The 20,159-nt window shown below is 36.3% G+C and overlaps 1 protein-coding gene across 1 annotated transcript in view; it reads right to left on the bottom strand.

The window, feature by feature from the left end:
• LOC149800843 (uncharacterized) overlaps positions 1-20,159 on the bottom strand; it is a 103,239-nt gene that overhangs the window by 52,119 nt on the left and 30,961 nt on the right. Inside the window, exons 5-7 of the mRNA XM_089954855.1 lie at positions 14,854-14,942; positions 11,124-11,238; positions 8,736-8,867 (exon numbers count right to left, since the gene is read on the bottom strand). Of these exons, the coding sequence (XP_089810981.1) occupies positions 8,736-8,867; positions 11,124-11,238; positions 14,854-14,942 (336 nt within the window). The remainder of the gene's footprint in view (positions 1-8,735; positions 8,868-11,123; positions 11,239-14,853; positions 14,943-20,159) is intronic.

Raw genomic sequence — 20,159 nt, 5'->3', positions numbered from 1 at the left:
GCAGAAGGTATTAATTAAGCCAAATGACGATTGGACAAAATGTCCGATTCGCCCCCCCTGCTGCTTAGCATGGTTCAACCTAACATTAGCATAGTGAGATGTATAATTGCCTTTCTTTTAGTGATGGCAGCAGTTTATTTTAATATTAAGGTCAACATTTTGCATGAAAGTCTATGCATGTCAGATATGGGAGAGGGAAGGGGATACAACATTTTGCTGGGGGGATAACATTCTGCAATAAAGTTTATACTTTTTGTGTTACAGTTTATGCAAGTTAGTTACGGGGTATACATCATTTTGTGTTACAGTTTATGCAAGTTAGATATGGGGGTATACATCATTTTGTGTTACAGTTTAAGCAAGTTAGATATGGGGTATACATCATTTTGTGTTACAGTTTATGCAAGTTAGATATGGGGGTATACATCATTTTGTGTTACAGTTTATGCAAGTTAGGTATGGGGGTATACATCATTTTCTGTTACAGTTTATGCAAGTTAGGTATGGAGGTATACATCATTTTGTGTTACAATTTATGCAAGATAGATATGGGGGTATACATCATTTTGTGTTACAGTTTATGCAAGTTAGATATGGGGGTATATATCATTTTGTGTTACAGTTTATGCAAGTTAGATATGGGGGTATACATCATTTTGTGTTACAGTTTATGCAAGTTAGATATGGGGGTATATATCATTTTGTGTTACAGTTTATGCAAGTTAGATATGGGGGTATACATCATTTTCTGTTACAGTTTATGCAAGTTAGATATGGGGGTGTACATCATTTTGTATAAAGCTTGGTGCAAATTAGATACAGGAGTATGCAATGTTACATTCTGGAGATACAACATTCTGTGTTCAAGTCTGTATATTTAATGTTAAAAGTTTATGCAACTCAGACACAGAGGGGATACAGCAGTTTGTTTGAAAGCTTATGCAGGTCAGACACAGAGGGGATACAGCAGTTTGTTTGAAGGTTTATGCAACTCAAACACAGAAGGGATACAGCAGTTTGTTTGAAAGCTTATGCAGGTCAGATACAGGGGGACACACCATTTTGCATTCAAGCTTATACAAGTCTAATACATGGAGATACAACATTTTGTGTTCAAGTTTCTACAAGTCAGACACGGGGGATACAACATTTTGTGTTCAAGTTTCTACAAGTCAGATACAGGGGATACAACATTTTGCATTCAAGTTTATACAAGTCTAATACAAGGACATACAACATTTTGTGTTCAGATTTCTACAAGTCAGATACAGGGGGACACAACATTTTGCATTCAAGCTTACACAAGTCTAATATATGGAGATACAACATTTTGTGTTCAAGTTTCTACAAGTCAGATACAGGGGATACAACATTTTGCATTCAAGCTTATACAAGTCTAATACAAGGACATACAACATTTTGTGTTCAGATTTCTACAAGTCAGATACAGGGGATACAACATTTTGCATTCAAGCTTATACAAGTCTAATACATGGAGATACAACATTTTGTGTTCAAGTTTCTACAAGTCAGATACAGGGGATACAACATTTTGCATTCAAGCTTATACAAGTCTAATACAAGGACATACAACATTTTGTGTTCAGATTTCTACAAGTCAGATACAGGGGATACAACATTTTGCATTCAAGCTTACACAAGTCTAATATATGGAGATACAACATTTTGTGTTCAAGTTTCTACAAGTCAGACACTGGGGATACAACATTTTGTGTTCAAGATGATACAGAGGAGATACAGCATTTGTGTTCAATGTTCTACAAGTCAGATGCATGAAGATACAGCATTCTATGTTCAAGCTGATAATGACGAGATACAACATTTTGTGCTCAAGTCAATACTGGGGAGATATGGCATTTTATTGATCAAGTTTCTACAAATAGGATACATGGCAATACAACACTTTGTGTTCAAGTTTCTACAAATAGGATACATGGCAATACAACACTTTGTGTTCAAGTTTCTACAAATAGGATACATGGCAATACAACACTATGTGTTCAAGTTTCTACAAATAGGTTTCATGGCAAAACAACACTCTGTGTTCAAGTTTCTACAACAGGATAAATGGGGACACCACATCTTGTGTTAAGGTGATACAGGGGAGATACAACATTTATTGTTCAAGCTAATTATGGGGAAATATAACATTTATTGTTCAAGCTGATTATGGGGATGTACACCATTTCATGTTCAAGCTGATTATGGGGATGTAGACCACTTCATGTTCAAGCTGATTATGGGGATGTACACCATTTCATGTTCAAGCTGATTATGGGGATGTACACCATTTCATGTTCAAGCTGATTATGGGAATGTACACCATTTCATGTTCAAGCTGATTATGGGGATGTACACCATTTCATGTTCAAGCTGATTATGGGGATGTACACTATTTCATGTTCAAGCTGATTATGGGAATGTACACCATTTCATGTTCAAGCTGATTATGGGGATGTAGACCACTTCATGTTCAAGCTGATTATGGGGATGTACACCATTTCATGTTCAAGCTGATTATGGGAATGCAGACCATTTCATGTTCAAGCTGATTATGGGGATGTACACCATTTCATGTTCAAGCTGATTATGGGGATGTAGACCATTTCATGTTCAAGCTGATTATGGGGATGTAGACCATTTCATGTTCAAGCTGATTATGGGGATGTAGACCATTTCATGTTCAAGCTGATTATGGGAATGTACACCATTTCATGTTCAAGCTGATTATGGGGATGTAGACCACTTCATGTTCAAGCTGATTATGGGGATGTAGACCATTTCATGTTCAAGCTGATTATGGGAATGTAGACCATTTCATGTTCAAGCTGATTATGGGGATGTACACCATTTCATGTTCAAGCTGATTATGGGAATGTACACCATTTCATGTTCAAGCTGATTATGGGGATGTAGACCACTTCATGTTCAAGCTGATTATGGGGATGTACACCATTTCATGTTCAAGCTGATTATGGGAATGCAGACCATTTCATGTTCAAGCTGATTATGGGGATGTAGACCATTTCATGTTCAAGCTGATTATGGGAATGCAGACCATTTCATGTTCAAGCTGATTATGGGGATGTACACCATTTCATGTTCAAGCTGATTATGGGGATGTAGACCATTTCATGTTCAAGCTAATTATGGGAATGTACACCATTTCATGTTCAAGCTGATTATGGGGATGTAGACCACTTCATGTTCAAGCTGATTATGGGGATGTACACCATTTCATGTTCAAGCTGATTATGGGAATGTAGACCATTTCATGTTCAAGCTGATTATGGGAATGTACACCATTTCATGTTCAAGCTGATTATGGGGATTTAGACCACTTCATGTTCAAGCTGATTATGGGGGTGTACACCATTTCATGTTCAAGCTGATTATGGGGATGTAGACCATTTCATGTTCAAGCTGATTATGGAGATGTAGACCACTTTATGTTCAAGCATATACAAATCAGATGTTGAGAAGATACACGATTAATAAAACACAAGTAAGACACTGAGTTGGATAAAACACTTGTTCCCTCTTCCCTGAGAAAGTTGCTTAGAACAATTTCTACTGTACAATACAGATCCAAAAATGCTGCTTACAATTTCAACTGTACAATACAGATCTGAAAATGCTACTTACAATTTCAACTGTACAAAAAAATCTGACAATGCTGCTTACAATTTCAACTGTACAATTCATATCCCTGAGAATGCTGCATACAATTTCAACTGTACAATACAAATCCCTGAGAATGGTGCATACAATTCCAACTGTACAATACAAATCCCTGAGAATGCTGCATACAATTTCAACTGTACATTACAAATACCTGAAAATGGTGCATACAATTTCAACTGTACAATACAAATCCCTGAGAATGCTGCATACAAATTCAACTGTACAATACAAATCCCTACTGCATACAATTTCAACTGTACAATACAAATTCTTGAGAATGCTGTATCCAATTTCAACTGTACAATACAAATCCCTGAGAATGCTGCATACAATTTCAACTGTACATTACAAATCCCTGCTGCATACAATTTCAACTGTACAAAAATAATCCCTGAGAATGCTGCATACAATTTCAACTGTTCAATAAAAATCCCTGAGAATGCTGCATACAATTTCAACTGTACAGTACAAATCCCTGAGAATGCTGCATACAATTTCAACTGTACATTACAAATCCCTGCTGCATACAATTTCAACTGTACAATACAAATCCCTGAGAATGCTGCATCCAATTTCAACTGTACAAAAATAATCCCTGAGAATGCTGCATACAATTTCAACTGTACATTACAAATCCCTGCTGCATACAATTTCAACTGTACAAAAATAATCCCTGAGAATGCTGCATACAATTTCAACTGTACAATAAAAATCCCTGAGAATGCTGCATACAATTTCAACTGTACAAATAAAATCCCGGAGAATGCTACATACAATTTAAACTGTAAAATATAAATCCCTGAGAATGCTGCATACAATTTAAACTGTACAGTACAAATCCATGAGAATGCTACTTGCAACAATTCTGACTGCACAATACAATCTGAAGTTTGCTTGAAGCAAAAATAGCAAATATGACCAAGTATTTAAAGATGTTAACATCTATACAAACAATATATCAACACTATGGTAACTCTATGGAGACCGAGTGTCTTCAACGGTAGATGTCACTATGAAGAATGTGTGTTCATTAAGAGTAACACCATGAAGACCGTATCACCATGAGTAGATATCATTATGGAGACCATGTGTGTCACCATGAGTAGATATCATTATGGAGACCATGTGTGTCACCAACAGTAGACATCATTATGGAGACCATGTGTGTCACCATGAGTAGATATCATTATGCAGACCATGTGTGTCACTAAAAGTAGATATCATTATGGAGACCATGTGTGTCACCAACAGTAGATATCTTTATGGAGACCATATGTGTCACCAACAGTAGGTATCATTATGGAGACCCTGTGTATCACCAAAAGTTGATATCATTATGGAGACTATATGTGTCACCAACAGCAGATATCATTATGGAGACTATGTGTGTCACTAAAAGTAGATATCATGATGGAGATCATGTATGTCACCAACAGTAAATATCATTATGGAGACCATATGTGTTACCAACAGCATATATCATTATGGAGACCATATGTGTCACCAACAGCATATATCATAATGGAGACCATGTGTGTCACCAACAGCAGATATCATTATGGAGACCATGTGTGTCACCAAAAGTAGATGTCACTGTGAAGACTATGTTTCACTAACAGTAACATTATGGAGAATTAGTGTCATGAACAGTAGATATCATTATGGAGACCATGTGTGTCACCAACAGCATATATCATAATGGAGACCATGTGTGTCACCAACAGCAGATATCATTATGGAGACCATGTGTGTCACCAAAAGTAGATGTCACTGTGAAGACTATGTTTCACTAACAGTAACATTATGGAGAATTAGTTTCATGAACAGTAGGTATCATTATGGAGACCATGTGTGTCACCAACAGTAAATGTCACTATGAAGACTATGTGTCACTAACAGTAACACTATGGAGACCACGTGTCACCAACAGCAGATATCACTGTGAAGACTATGTGCCACTAACAGTAACATTATGGAAAATGAGTGTCACAAACAGTAGATATCATTATGGAGACCATGTGTGTCACCAAGAGTAAATGTCACTATGAAGACTGTATGTGTCACTAACAATAACAGTATGGAAACCATGTGTCACCAACAGCTGATAACACTGTGGAGACCATTCATGTCAATTAACACTCAGTATGATTTAAGTTTGTTACAGGAGTGTGCTGCAAATGGGTAAGCGAGATGCTTTCATGCTGTAGTACAAAGTCAAAAGAGTGCAAATGGTGTAAACAAGCTGAATATTGTTTACTTTTAAAGTCTGAATCAAATTAATGGCTTAAAAGATGTATCAATTTCAAAAGACAAACAAACACAAATACATACATGTTTGGTTCTGGGTTAAGGAAAGAGTGAATTTAATATAGATTAGGATATAAGAAACCCATCTGACAGGTTCCTCCTCACGAGTCAGAACAAAAGATGAATGTATTTATTACATACTCCCTCTAGAACACTTCTGAAATATTTCTATTCATGCACTGTGAATGGGATTCAACACAAATTAGTTTACAGATTTGATTCATGGTATCCAAGAATATCAATGCTCAGATTGTAGTGAAAACACCTAAACAATTCCAGTATGGGTGTGTGACATGAAAAATATGATTTAACATCTCCGTCAAATGCCAGATCAGATTAAACAGCCATATCAAGTGCCAGATCAGCTATGACAGATGAAACATCCCCATCAAATGGCAGATCAACCCATTACAGATTAAATATCCCCATCAAATGCCAGATCAGTCATGTCAGATTAAACTTCCATATCACATGCCAGATTAGACATCCTCATCAAATGCCAGATCAGCCATGCTAGATTAGACATCTCCATCAAATGCCAGACCAAACATGACAGTTCTGATATCCCCCAAAATGGCAGATCAACCATGTCAGATTAAACATCCTCATCAAATGCCAGATCAGATTAAACAGCCATATCAAGTGCCAGATCAGCTATGACAGATTAAACATCCCCATCAAATGGCAGATCAACCCATTACAGATTAAATATCCCCATCAAATGCCAGATCAATCATGTCAGATTAAACATCCATATCACATGCCAGACCAAGCATGACAGATCTGATATCCCCACAAAATGGCAGATCAACCATGTCAGATTAGACATCCCCATTAAATGCCAGATCAATCATGGCAGACCAACCATGTCAGATTAAACATCCTCATCAAATGCCAGATCAGCATAGCTGCTAACCCAAGAGTACAAAAGTACTGACTGTGACAAAAATACTGACTGTGACAAAAATACTGATTTTTAAAATTTTAATGCATATGTAGCTATTTACAACATTCACAACCATCAGTAAAGTAGGACAATAACTTAATTATTTAATGTCACAGATGCATGTGTTCACTTTGCACATTCTGAATGGGCACCCTGTTCCATTCGGGTGCCCATTCAGAAGATGCAAGAGTGCAACACACTCAGACACAGGCTGTTTATAGAAGCCTTTTCCACACCTGGACTTTTTCAATCATTATTGATTCCAATGTACCATCTTTCATTGCTGATCTGAATTCTGTGTGATTTTTTTTTAATGAACTGTTTTTGTTTTAGCACATGAGTAATCCTTTGCGATTTTACTGTCTGGAAAAAAATGTGCAAAATAAATTGCCAGCAACACTAGTAAGTGAAAGAGGAATGTTCAATTCTAAAAGAAATTTAGTAAACCAAACTTCAGTCTAATTACATCAAGGTTCTTTCTGGTATTCATAAGATCAGGCTGAGTTGTTGATGATGAAGCAGCATGCTGATGTTTATTAGCTTTTTTGTCATTGGCGCCTCCAAGCAAAATCACAATTACATAATCTGTACAATGCAAAGTTTTCTCCTTTATTGGATTGTTTCACAAATCTAAACATGACGGCATAATTGTCTTTCCAGTTCTATTTTCTTTTCTTTGAAGGAGAAAATTCTAAATCTTCTGCTTTCCTTTTCAACATGACTACAAGTTCAATATTACAAAGATGAGATACAGTGATAGCAGCATCTGCTTTGCACAGTCCAATAAGGTGGTTAAAAAATGGCATGGTATCCTTGATTTTGAATGAACCAATCATATTTTAGAACTCCACATCCCTATATACATGCAATATATTTACTCTCAGAATGGAACCAGGTGCCTGTTCTTAACAGAAAACTGCAAGGAAATTTTTTATTTAATTTTTTAATTAAAAAATGGATTTTTAACAAGAAAAATGTATAACAGTATTCAGGTCCAAAATACAGGACAAATACAGGAAAAACAGGACAACTAGCAGCTATGGATCAACCATGTCAGATTAATTATCCCCAATGAATGCCAGATCAACCATGACATATTAAACATCCATATCAAATGCCAGATTAACCATGTCAGATTGGACATTCCCATCAAATGTCAAATCAACCATGACAAATTAAACATTCATATCAAATGCCAGATCAACCATGACAGATTAGACATCAAAATAAATTGGCAGATCAACCACAAAAGATTAGACATTCCATCAAATGCCAGATCAACCAAGACAGATTAAACATTCATATCAAATTCTAGATCAACCATGTCAGATTAAATATCCCCATCAAATGCCAGATCAACCATGTCAGATTATACATCCCCATCAGATGCCAGATCAACCATGACAGATCAGATATCTCCATAAATTGGCAGTTCAACCATGACAGATTAGACATCTCCATCAAATGGCAGATCAACCATGTCAGATTAGACATACCCAGCTGGTGCCAGATCAACCATAGAATAAACTGGTCTTAAATAAATACCTGTTTCAATATTTCAATTATTTACACAATGCTATCAAAGTAGCATGCTCAGGGATTATTCAAAATTTAAACACTGCTAACAAATCATTTTCTTTTGCAACTGATACTAAGCCTCTTCTTAAGTTATTATATCTTTAATGTACAGAACGTAATATTCTTTGGTGATTATTAGAATTACAAATGGTACTTTTGTTCTTTAAATGGAATGCAAATTAAAGAAAAAATATCATACCACATGCTTCAAGTTCAAGTGCTCTAGTTGTCCCATTGCCACATCCAACAGAGTTACCTCCCTTTGGACTTTTGGTTGAATGAACTCATTAAAAAATATTAAAGGCCTTGCAAGTTTTTCATTTGTTGTATTCTGAAACATCATATAAATAGGGAAAATGATTATCAACAGGTCAAAAATAAATGTCAAGAAAAATCATTTAATGTGATCTGTCTTAAATGTCACATATATGAACCAATTATCTGCCTTTGATAGTTATTGAAAAGTCCTGTAAATAAAAAAGAAAGCATTAAGAAATTAACATGTTAAGCAACACCTGTCTTTAATGGCTGCTTTTCTCACATCTCTTAGGTGGCAGTAGACGTTACAGGCAAGTTTGACTGTACTTAATTTGCTTGTTATGATTCTTTAAACATATTAATTGTTTCTAATGTGCCAAGAAACAAACTCTTTACTCATATCCAATATCAATAAACATTACTTGTAATAAGGGTATCTCAGTAAAATGACACATGAATAAGGCCCCTCTGTTATAAAACTTGACTGCACATTTTTCAATTTTGAGTAAGATTTCCAATTCTGGTGTAATATTTCTTAGTTGAAATGCTGAGTAATGTTTTATGATGGTAGGACCCGGTTTCTGAATGATGCAGAATAGATCTACATAAACTAATTTACACATGTGTCAACTTACAGATGAAACTACAAATGCCCCATCAAAGTGCTTGAAATGCCCATTCAAAGAGCTTGGGATGCCCCATCAAAGTGCTTGGGATACTGCATCAAAATGCTTGGGATGCCCCATCAAAGTACTTGAAATGCCCCATCAAAGTGCTTGAAATGCCCCATCAAAGAGCTTGGGATGCCCCATCAAAGTGGTTGAAATATCCCATCAAGGTACTTGAAATGCCACATCAAGGTACTTGGGATGCCCCATCAAAGTGCTTGAAATGCCCCATCAAAGTACTTGAAATGCCCCATCAAAGTGCTTGAAATGCCCCATCAAAGTGCTTGAAATGCCCCAGCAAAGTACTTGAAATGCCCTATCAAAGTGCTTGAAATGCCCCATCAAAGTGCTTGAAATGCCCCATCAAAGTGCTTGAATTATCCCATCAAAGTGCTTGAAATGCCCCATCAAAGTACTTGAAACGCCCCATCAGAGTGCTTGAAATGCCCTATCAAAGTACTTGAAATGCCCCATCAAAGTGCTTGAAACGCCATATCAAAGTGTTTGAATTACCCGATCAAAATACTTGAAATGCCCAATCAAAGTACTTGAAATGCCCCATCAAAGTGCTTGAAATGCCCCATCAAAGAGCTTGGGATGCCCCATCAAAGTGCTTGGGATACTGCATCAAAATGCTTGGGATGCCCCATCAAAGTACTTGAAATGCCCCATAAAAGTACTTGAAATGCCCCATCAAAGTGCTTGAAATGCCCCATCAAAGAGCATGGGATGCCCCATCAAAGTGGTTGAAATATCCCATCATGGTACTTGAAATGCCTCATCAAGGTACTTGGGATGACCCATCTAAGTGCTTGGGATACCCCATCAAAGTGAGTGGGATACTGCATCAAAATGCTTCTGATGCCCCATCAAGGTATTTGGGATATCCCATCAAAGTGCTTGGGATGCCCCATCAAAGTGCTTGGGATACCCCATCAAAGTGCTTGGAATACCCCATCAAAATGCTTGAGATGCCATCAAAATTTTGGGGATATCCCATCAAAATGCTTAAGATACCCATCAAGGTGCTCTGGATTAAAATGCTTCTGATGCCCCATCAAGGTATTTGGGATATCCCATCAAAGTGCTTGTGATGTCCCATCAAAGTGCTTGAGATGCTCCATCAAAGTGCTTGGAATACCCCATCAAGGTGTTTAGTGACTGGCCTAATGGGATGCCCCATCAAAATGCTCGAGAGGCCCCATCAAAATGCTTGAGATGCCCCAACAAGGTACTTGGGATACTCCATCAAAGTGCTTGGGATACCCCATCAAAGTGTTTGGGATGCCCTTTCTAGATGCTTGGGATGCCCCTTCAAGGTACTTGGGATACCCCATCAAGGTGCTTGGGATGCCCCTTCAAGGTACATGTACTTGGGATGTCCCATCAAAGTGCTTGTGATCCCCCATCAAGGTCTTTAATGTTTGGCTTCTGATGCTAGCAACAAGCAATCAAGATCAGGTTACTATGATACTTTTTATATATCTATCATTTTGTAGCCATTACAAATATTGGGAGATTATAATATATTGGGTGAAAAATCTTTACATTTTTTGTTAATGACCTCATTCTGAAATTTCTAAATCACTCAAATTTCCCCACCAAAAAAATATATCAGCTACAGAGTATACTGCAAATGTTGAATTTCATCGCTGTATTACCTCAATATTTTTGTAAAGTTTTATTCTGGCTGATTCAGCAGTCTCCACCATCCTAGTCAGATCTGCCCTTGCTACATTCACTTCTGGCCCTGGAACATTCATCTGGATATAAAACCTGAAATACAATGGAGTCTTAATAGTGTTTCAGTTAGTGTATATGCATAGTGTTTCAAGTGTATATGTGTAGTGTTTCAATAACTGTATATACATAGTCTTTCAAATATTTATACACATAATGTTTCAACTGGGATACACATAGTGTTCCAATTAGTGTATATACACAGAGTTTCAATTAGCATATATACAAAGTGTTTCAATTACTGTATATACATAGTGTTTTAATTAGTGTATATACATATTGTTTCAATTACTGTATATACATAGTGTTTTAATTAGTGTATATACAAAGTGTTTTAATTAGTGAATATACATAGTGTTTTAATTAGTGTATATACGTAGTGTCTTAATTAGAGCATATACATAGTGTTTTAATTAGTGCATATACATAGTTTCAATTACTGTATATCCATAGTGTTTCAATTACTGTATATACATAGTGTTTTAATTAGTGTATATACATAGTGTTTTAATTAGTGTATATACATAGTGTTTCAATTAGTGTATGAACATAGTGTTTTAATTAGTGTATATACATAGTGTTTTAATTAGTGCATATAGTGTTTTAATTAGTGTATATACAGTGTTTCAATTAGCGTATGTACATAGAGTTTTAATTAGTGTACATACATAGTGTTTTAATTAGTGTATATACATAGTGTTTTAATTAGTGCATATACATAGTGTTTTAATTAGTGTATATACATAGTGTTTCAATTACTGCATATACATAATGTTTCAATTACTGTATGAACATAGTGTTTTAATTAGTGTATATACAGTGTTTTAATTAGTGTATATACATAGTGTTTCAATTAGTGTATGCATGAAGTGTTTCAATTAGTGCATATACATAGTGTTTTAATTAGTGTATATACAGTGTTTTAATTAGTGTATATAGTGTTTCAATTAGTGCATATACATTGTTTCAATTAGTGTATACACAGTGTTTCAATTAGTGCATATACATTGTGTTTCAATTAGTGTGAATACATAGTGTTTCAATTAGTGTATGTACATAGTGTTTCAATTAGTGTATATACATAATGTTTTAATTAGTGTATATACAGTGTTTCAATTAGTGTACATAGTGTTTCAATTAGTGCATATACATAAGTTTCAATTAGTGTATATAGTGTTTTAATTGGTGTATATAGTGTTTTAATTAATGCATATACAGTGTTTCAATTAGTGTATATACATAGTGTTTTAATTAGTGTATATACAGTGCTTTAATTAGTGTATATACATAGTGCTTCAATTAGTGCATATACATAGTGTTTAAATTAGCATATATATGTGGTGTTTTAATTACTGTATATACAGTGTTTCAGTTAGTGCATATACAAAGTGTTTCAAGTAATATATACGCTGATTCATTTATTATACTGATAGTGTTTCATTTAGTGTATATATATATAGTGTTTCAATTAGTGCATATACATAGTGTTTCAATTAGTGTATATACATAGTGTTTCAATTGGTATATATGCAGATTCAATTATTATTCTGATAGTGTTTCAGTTAGTTTATATGCATAGTGTTTCAATTAGTATATATACATAGTGTTTTAATTAGTGCATATACAGTGTTTAAATTAGTGTATATACATAGTGTTTAAAATAGTGTATATACAGTGTTTCAATCAGTGCATATGAACAGTGTTTCAATTTATGCATATACATAATGTTTAAATTAGTGCATATGCAGTGTTTCAATTAGTATATATAGTGTTTCAATTAGTTTATATAGTGTTTGAATTAGTGTATATACATAGTGTTTTAATTAGTGTATATACAGTATTTCACTTAGTGCATATACATAGTGTTTTAATTAGTGTATATACAGTACTTCACTTAGTGTATATACATACTGTTTCAATTAGTGTATATACATAGTGATTCAATTAATGCATATACGTAGAGTTTCAATTAGTGTATATACACAGTATTTTAATTAGTGTATATACAGTGATTCAATTAGTGCATACACAGAGTTTCAATTAATGTATATACATAGTGTTTTAATTAGTATATATAGTTTTTCAATTAGTGTATATACATAGTGTTTAAATTAGTGTATATACAGTGTTTAAATTAGTGCATATACAGTGTTTCAATTAGTATATATGCATAGTGTTTCAATTAGTGTATATACATAGTGTTTCAATTCGGGTATGTATGTAGTGTTTCAATTAGTGTATATACAGTCTTTAATTCAGTGCATATGAAGTGTTTCAATTAGTGTATATACATAATGCTTAAATTAGTGCATATACAGTGTTTCAATTAGTATATATGCATAGTTTCAATTAGTGTATATACCTAGTGTTTTAATTAGTGTATATACATAGTGTTTAAATTAGTGTATATTCATAGTGTTTCAGTTTGTGTATATACATAGTGTTTCAATTAGTGTATGTATGTAGTGTTTCGATTAGTGTATATACAGTGTTTCAATCAGTGCATATAAACATTGTTTCAATTAGTGCATATACATAGTGTTTCAATTAGTGAATGTATGTAGTGTTTTAATTAGTTAGGGACCATTCTGAATAAGTATTAAGTAAAATTTCACATACAATTATCATATATTATTCCTTCTTTCATTTTCAATAAAAATACTGTTTCAATACCTTAACGCTTTTCTCATTTCTCTCTATCTTTACTTATCTCACAACATATTGATTTAAAGCATGGTGGAAATTACAGCTAATGGATACTGTATAGATACACACACACTTAAATACTGTATAGATACACACACTCACACTTAAATAATGTATAGATACACACACTCACACTTAAATAATGTATAGATACACACACTCACACTTAAATAAAGTATAGATACACACACTCACACTTAAATAATGTATAGATACACACACTTAAATACTGTATAGATACACACATACTTAAATAATGTATAGATACGCACACACTTAAAAAATGTATAGATACAAACACACTTAAATACTGTATAGATACAAACACACTTAAATACTGTATAGATATACACACACACACACACTTAAATAATGTATAAATACACACACACTTAAATAATGTATAGATACACACACACACACTTAAATAATATAAAGTGCAATATAATATTTTAAAGGGTTCAAATAAACAAATGCATATAAAATATTTTAAATCAGATTACAGAAACAACATTGATTGATAAAATAGCTTTGTTGATCTCCAGGAATCAAACAGTAAGAAAATTGGGTGAGTGGGTGGGTGGTAATCATAGGTGGCTAATTTTTCATTAGATCTTTAAATCCATGGTTCAGGACAACAACAAAATCCATGACAAGTGGTATACAATGAAAATTAGCAATACTAGTCTTTATTTATTTATTGCATATCTCAACAGGTTGTGCAAGCCAGCATGCATATTTCTGGTTGTGCATTCCAGCATGTATAGCTCTAGTTGTACATGTAGCTCAGGTTAAGCAAGCCAGCATGTGTAGCTCTTCTGAGAACACAGAAAATGTATTTTCCATAAATTGCTACATACTGATAGAAACAAACAATGTTACTAATAGTGACCAAATTGTGACAAAATGAATGGTCCCCAATCCAAAGGCAATAATGTTACTGACCTGCACTTGTCCAACAGACTGATGAGAGCATTTTCCACCTCCATTAGGGTCTCTGACCTGGAGCTCAAAGCCTCTGACATCAGCAGAATCTGAGTACAAAAACATGAGTACCTCAGAATACAGTGTCTATCTGCTATGATACATGTCACATGATTTTGGAAAACTTAACATGAGAAACAGATCTTTGTTTATCAGAGTAATTACAGCTTATAACTAACCTTTACAATGTTCACTGAATGTACTGAGACAAGATTCATATATTTGGTAATGTTAATAATGGTACAAAATTCATCTTTATTTACTCTGATATCTACTCTGAAACAAACACACTAAACCATAGTGCATAGAAAACAAACATCTAATTCTAATTAAATTACACTTTAGGGATCTTGGGTGATTTATTGAGAATTCTGACTATGAAAGGAATGTAAGTGTTATTTTCTATTTATTTTCAAACCCAGTCCAAACATAAATGCTCTTTTAGTGATGTGACAGACAGTAAAGAAGGGCAGAAACTCAATTACTGATCAGTTAAATGTGTGGATCATCTAAAAAATTCTCTTGAAGTGATTTGATCACAATCAAAATCATACCAAGATTTTGACAATTTAATTCATTTATACTGGGATACATTGACTGCATGCCTCTGGAATCAGTCATATATTCTGGTCATGTCTGAGTGGAGTGACTTTTGACCAAGTAAAAAACTTTTATTTAGACTTGATTAACTATGATTTTAATTGAAATCATACATAAGTAAGGGCCTGTCTTACACATAAGATATATATTTCAACAGGTGTGAACCCATACACAGGTATGGACCTCACCTCACACCTGAGATGTATATTACAATAGGTGTAAAACCCATACACAGGTATGAACCTCATCTTTTATATTTATATATATATATATATATATATATATATATATATATATATATATATATATATATAATAATGTACAGTGTATATATATTAAGTAGTTCGTCCATCAAGTCGATGAGGACTACTTTAGTCATCCAGTGTTTTATTGGGAACAAATGGTCTGTGGGTGCATATGTGGCCAATGAGGCTTATGTGTGCCATGAATGTTCTGTGGCATTGTGGACATGGGATGTTAGCAATGCTGAACATGGGGTTATTGGCTCAGTATTTCCTGGCCTACCTCTGTTATTCTGCCATGGCTGTCCTGTTGGCCTTGCAAGCTACAGCATCTTTAGTGATGGAAGAGTGCCACATGATACTGTCCTGGCCAGTCTGCTCCCACGTGTCATAGCTAATGTCAAAGTTCTTCAATGACATCTTCAGGGTGTCCTTGTAATGTTTTCTCTGGCCTCCTTTGTTGCGTTTTCCTTGTTCAAGCTTGCCATAAAGGCGGTCATCTGGCATGCGAGCTACATGGCCTGCCCATCACATCTGTGATTGCATCTAGATGGTGTAGACACTGGGAAGGCTTGCTTGGGTAAGGACCTCAGTATCTGGGATCATGCCTTGCCACTTGATGTTTAGTAGTTTTCTGAGGGAGGTAGCATGGAAATGGTTCAACTTCTCTGCATGGCGCTGGTACACTGCCAAGGTATCACAGGCGTATAAGAACACAGTGAGTACTATTGCTCTGCACACCTTCAACTTTGTCTGAAGACTAATTCCTCTTCTGTTCCAGACCTTGGCACGTAGTCTGCTGAATACTGCACTGGCTTTTGCAAGCCCTGATGATGTCTTTTGTGGCCTTAGATTTTGCTTGGAGCCTCCTGAGGTTGAACAGTTTGCCATGAATTCAGTATTTGATGCTGATTCCCATGTCACCATCTCTGAAGGCATCAGTGAGCATGGCTAAGAAAATGAGTGTGAAAAGTGTTGGCACCAGTACACAGCCCTGCTTCACTCCATTAGAGACAGGAAAGGGATCTGATGTCTCACCATTGTTCCTGACTCTAGCTTCCATACCATCGTGGAATTGCTGCACCATGGCAATGCATTTCCTTGGGCATCTGTATTTGGCCATGATCTTCCATAGGCCCTCTCTGCTAACAGTGTCGAAGGCCTTGGTCAGGTTGACATAGATAGAGAAAAGGTCAGTATTCTGCTCTTTGCTTTTCTCTTGCAACTGCCGAGCAGGGAACACCATGTCAATAGTTCCATGCTCCTTTCAGAATCCACAATGGCTTTCTGGTAGGAGTCCATTGCCAAGGTGTGATGTGAGACAGTTGAGGAAACTCCTGGCCTGTGATGGAGAGCAAAGAGATACCTCAGTAGCTGTCACAAGCCTGAAGATTTCCTTTGCACTTATACAGGTGTATAATAGTAGCATCCTTGAATTCCTGTGGTATCGTCTCTTTCTGCCACATGAGATGAAACAACTGATGGAGTTTTTCAGTCAGAGCTGCACCGCCTTCCTTGATATCTCTGCTGGGATTGAGTCTGAGCCAGGAGCCTTGCCACTAGAGAGCAGACATATTGCTTTCTGGGTCTCTAACATGGTTGGTGGATCATCCACTGATTCAATGACTGGCACTTGGGGCAGCCAATCAATGGCTTCATCATTGATGGATGTTGGGCGGTTCAGGACATAGTTGAAGTGCTCAGTCCAACTTTCAAGGATCTTCTCTTTGTCTGTGATCAGTGTGTTCCCATCCTGAGTAGAGGGGATGATCCTGATGATGATGGACCATAAACTTCATTCAGTGCATCAGAAAACCTCTTCAAACCATGCTTGACAGCGTGGCTTTGGATCTCATCAGCTTCGTTACTCAGCCAGGAGTCCTGCATTTGCCACAGTTTCTGTTGAACAGTCCTGATGATGTTATTGAAGGGATCTTTCTTTGAAGTAGACTTTGGATCATTTAGGTATACTTTGTGGAGGCGATGTTTTCATCCAACAGCTGACTGGTGTTTTCACAATTCTCATCAAACCAGTCCTTGTGCTTTCTGGGGGAAGGCCCTAAGATCTCTGTAGTGGTGTTGTAGACCAGCTCTCTAAGGATCGCCCAGGATGCCTCCACATTCTGTGTGTCCAGAGGGGTGGATTGAAGATGCTTTTCTAGATTGCTGACAAAAGTCGATTTGGGGTTCAAGTTCTTCAGCTTGGCTATGTTCAGCCATTTTAGAATCACGTCTCTCATTTCCTCTTCCGCACCAGAAGAAGGTGTAGCCAGCACCCCTTTCACAAAGTTTGCCCTATTCTGCAAGGTGGGTTTCACTCAAGGCTGCAATATCGAAGTTATATCTGGCTAGCTCCCTGCCAATCAAGGCAGTTCTCCTCTGAAGTCTGTCAGCATCACTTCTGTCCAAATGTGTGTGCACGTTCCATGCGCCATGGGTGAGAGGAATGATTTTCATCTTTTTCTTTGTAGAGTTTCCACCACTGTTGTTGGGTCCGCTCCAGTCGTGGTTAGCTGGCTAAGGAAGGATGGAGCTGGCAGTTTTTAGGTCACCTTTTCTAGGACCTTCCTCATGCTATGGAGGTGAGCAGTGCAAATCCTAAAATGGGCTGCTCAGTTGCTCATGGGGCTGCCTAACTCCACTGCTGCTCTGTGTCAGTGAAGAATGACCATATGACCTGAGCCACCTGTGTGCAGATTTGCAGCTATGGCTGCCAGTGGACCCACACCTGCCGCTTCATCGCTCATCAGTCGCCACAGGACTTTGGGGAGAAAGATGGCTGAGTGACTTGCGCAATGACTTGGTTTAAAGTGAGGAAGATTTGCACGTCATCAACCTCACTCTCTCATCCAAGACCATCTGGATCCAGCTGGAGATGGAATAGGATGCAGTGGATGACCAGGACTACCTACATGCCTCATCCTGCTCTTTGCACTCCACAGCGCATTGCTGAGAATTGCCTTTCTGCTCATTGAACTAGCTATTGGTTTTGTCTGCACAGTCTGCCTAATCCAGTCTTCACATGCTCAGGTAGGCAAACCCAGACCCACTGAAGGTTTAAAACCCATTGGCTACCCTCACCTGGTTTAGCCCACCAGTCAAAGTGATTTACTAGGATGTGGCTGCTGCACACGTTACAGCTTCTTGAAGCCAAAGGTGAGAGATTGGTGCATGTGGGGACCAAAGATGGGTGACCTACCCCAAAGAAGGCATGACTGTTCCCCCACCAGAGGTGCTACCCCTCCAATACACTCCCGTACACCCCATGTATATTACAACATGTGTGAAATGACCTAGAGGCATTTGTACAGTACTCCCCCTCTATCATGCCCCTCATTGTAAGAAAGCAGTCTCACTATAAAGCACTATATTTTCTGACTGCCATGGACAGCGTTATAATGAGAAAGAGCTGCATAATGTAAGTTCTACTTGGGCCAGATACCAGGGAATTAGTTCCATGGGTCAACCAAGTTTTGGAGTAGAGCATTTAGTTTCATGGAAATAGGGAAATCTGAACAAACAATTAAGTCATTTTCAAAAAGACTTAGGATACAAAATGGCTTTGTACTAATGCACGGCAAAACTTGATATCAGCTAGTTTTATCATCACAGCAAATTCCTTGACCCACACAATTTAAATTCCATGACCTATACATTGTAAACTCACTGACCCATACAATTTAAATTCCATCAACATGGGCTGTGTAAGAAATTAGTAGGATAAAATATCAAAATGGACTGTGTAAGAAATTAGTAGGATAGAGTATCAACATGGACTGTGTAAGAAATTAGTAGGATAAAGTATCAACATGGGCTGTGTAAGAAATTAGTAGGATAAAGTATCAAAATGGATTGTGTAAGAAATTAGTAGGATACAGTATCATCAACATGGACTGTGTAAGAAATTAGTAGGATAAAGTATCAACATGGACTGTGTAAGAAATTAGCAGGATAAATTATCAACATGAGCTGTGTAAGAAATTAGTAGGATAAAGTATCAACATGGGCTGTGTAAGAAATTAGTAGGATAAAGTATCAACATGGGCTGTGTAAAAAATTAGTAGGATAAATTATCAACATGGGCTGTGTAAGAAATTAGTAGGATAAAGTATCAACATGGGCTGTGTAAAAAATTAGTAGGATAAATTATCAACATGGGCTGTGTAAGAAATTAGCAGACTGCAAAAGACAAGCTAACCATCACTGCCTATGTCAAAGCACATGATAACTGAGAGAGAAACATTAATTTGGAATTATAGTGAATTTAGACAAGAACATGTGTGGACTATATTTTTGTGATAAATCAAAAGACTTAGCACATTGCCACAATACAGGCTATTGGCATATTCCAAGTTCAAGACCACAGGTACCAGTATATCAGCACATGCAATATTTAAACTTATTTTGATTACTTCTGGAATTAGT

The sequence above is a fragment of the Sinohyriopsis cumingii genome, chromosome 4 (assembly GCF_028554795.1).
Source record: "Sinohyriopsis cumingii isolate HCF-2022 chromosome 4, ASM2855479v2, whole genome shotgun sequence".
Classification (NCBI taxonomy): Eukaryota; Metazoa; Mollusca; class Bivalvia; order Unionida; family Unionidae; genus Sinohyriopsis; species Sinohyriopsis cumingii.
This window is presented reverse-complemented; position numbering and strand designations above follow the sequence as displayed.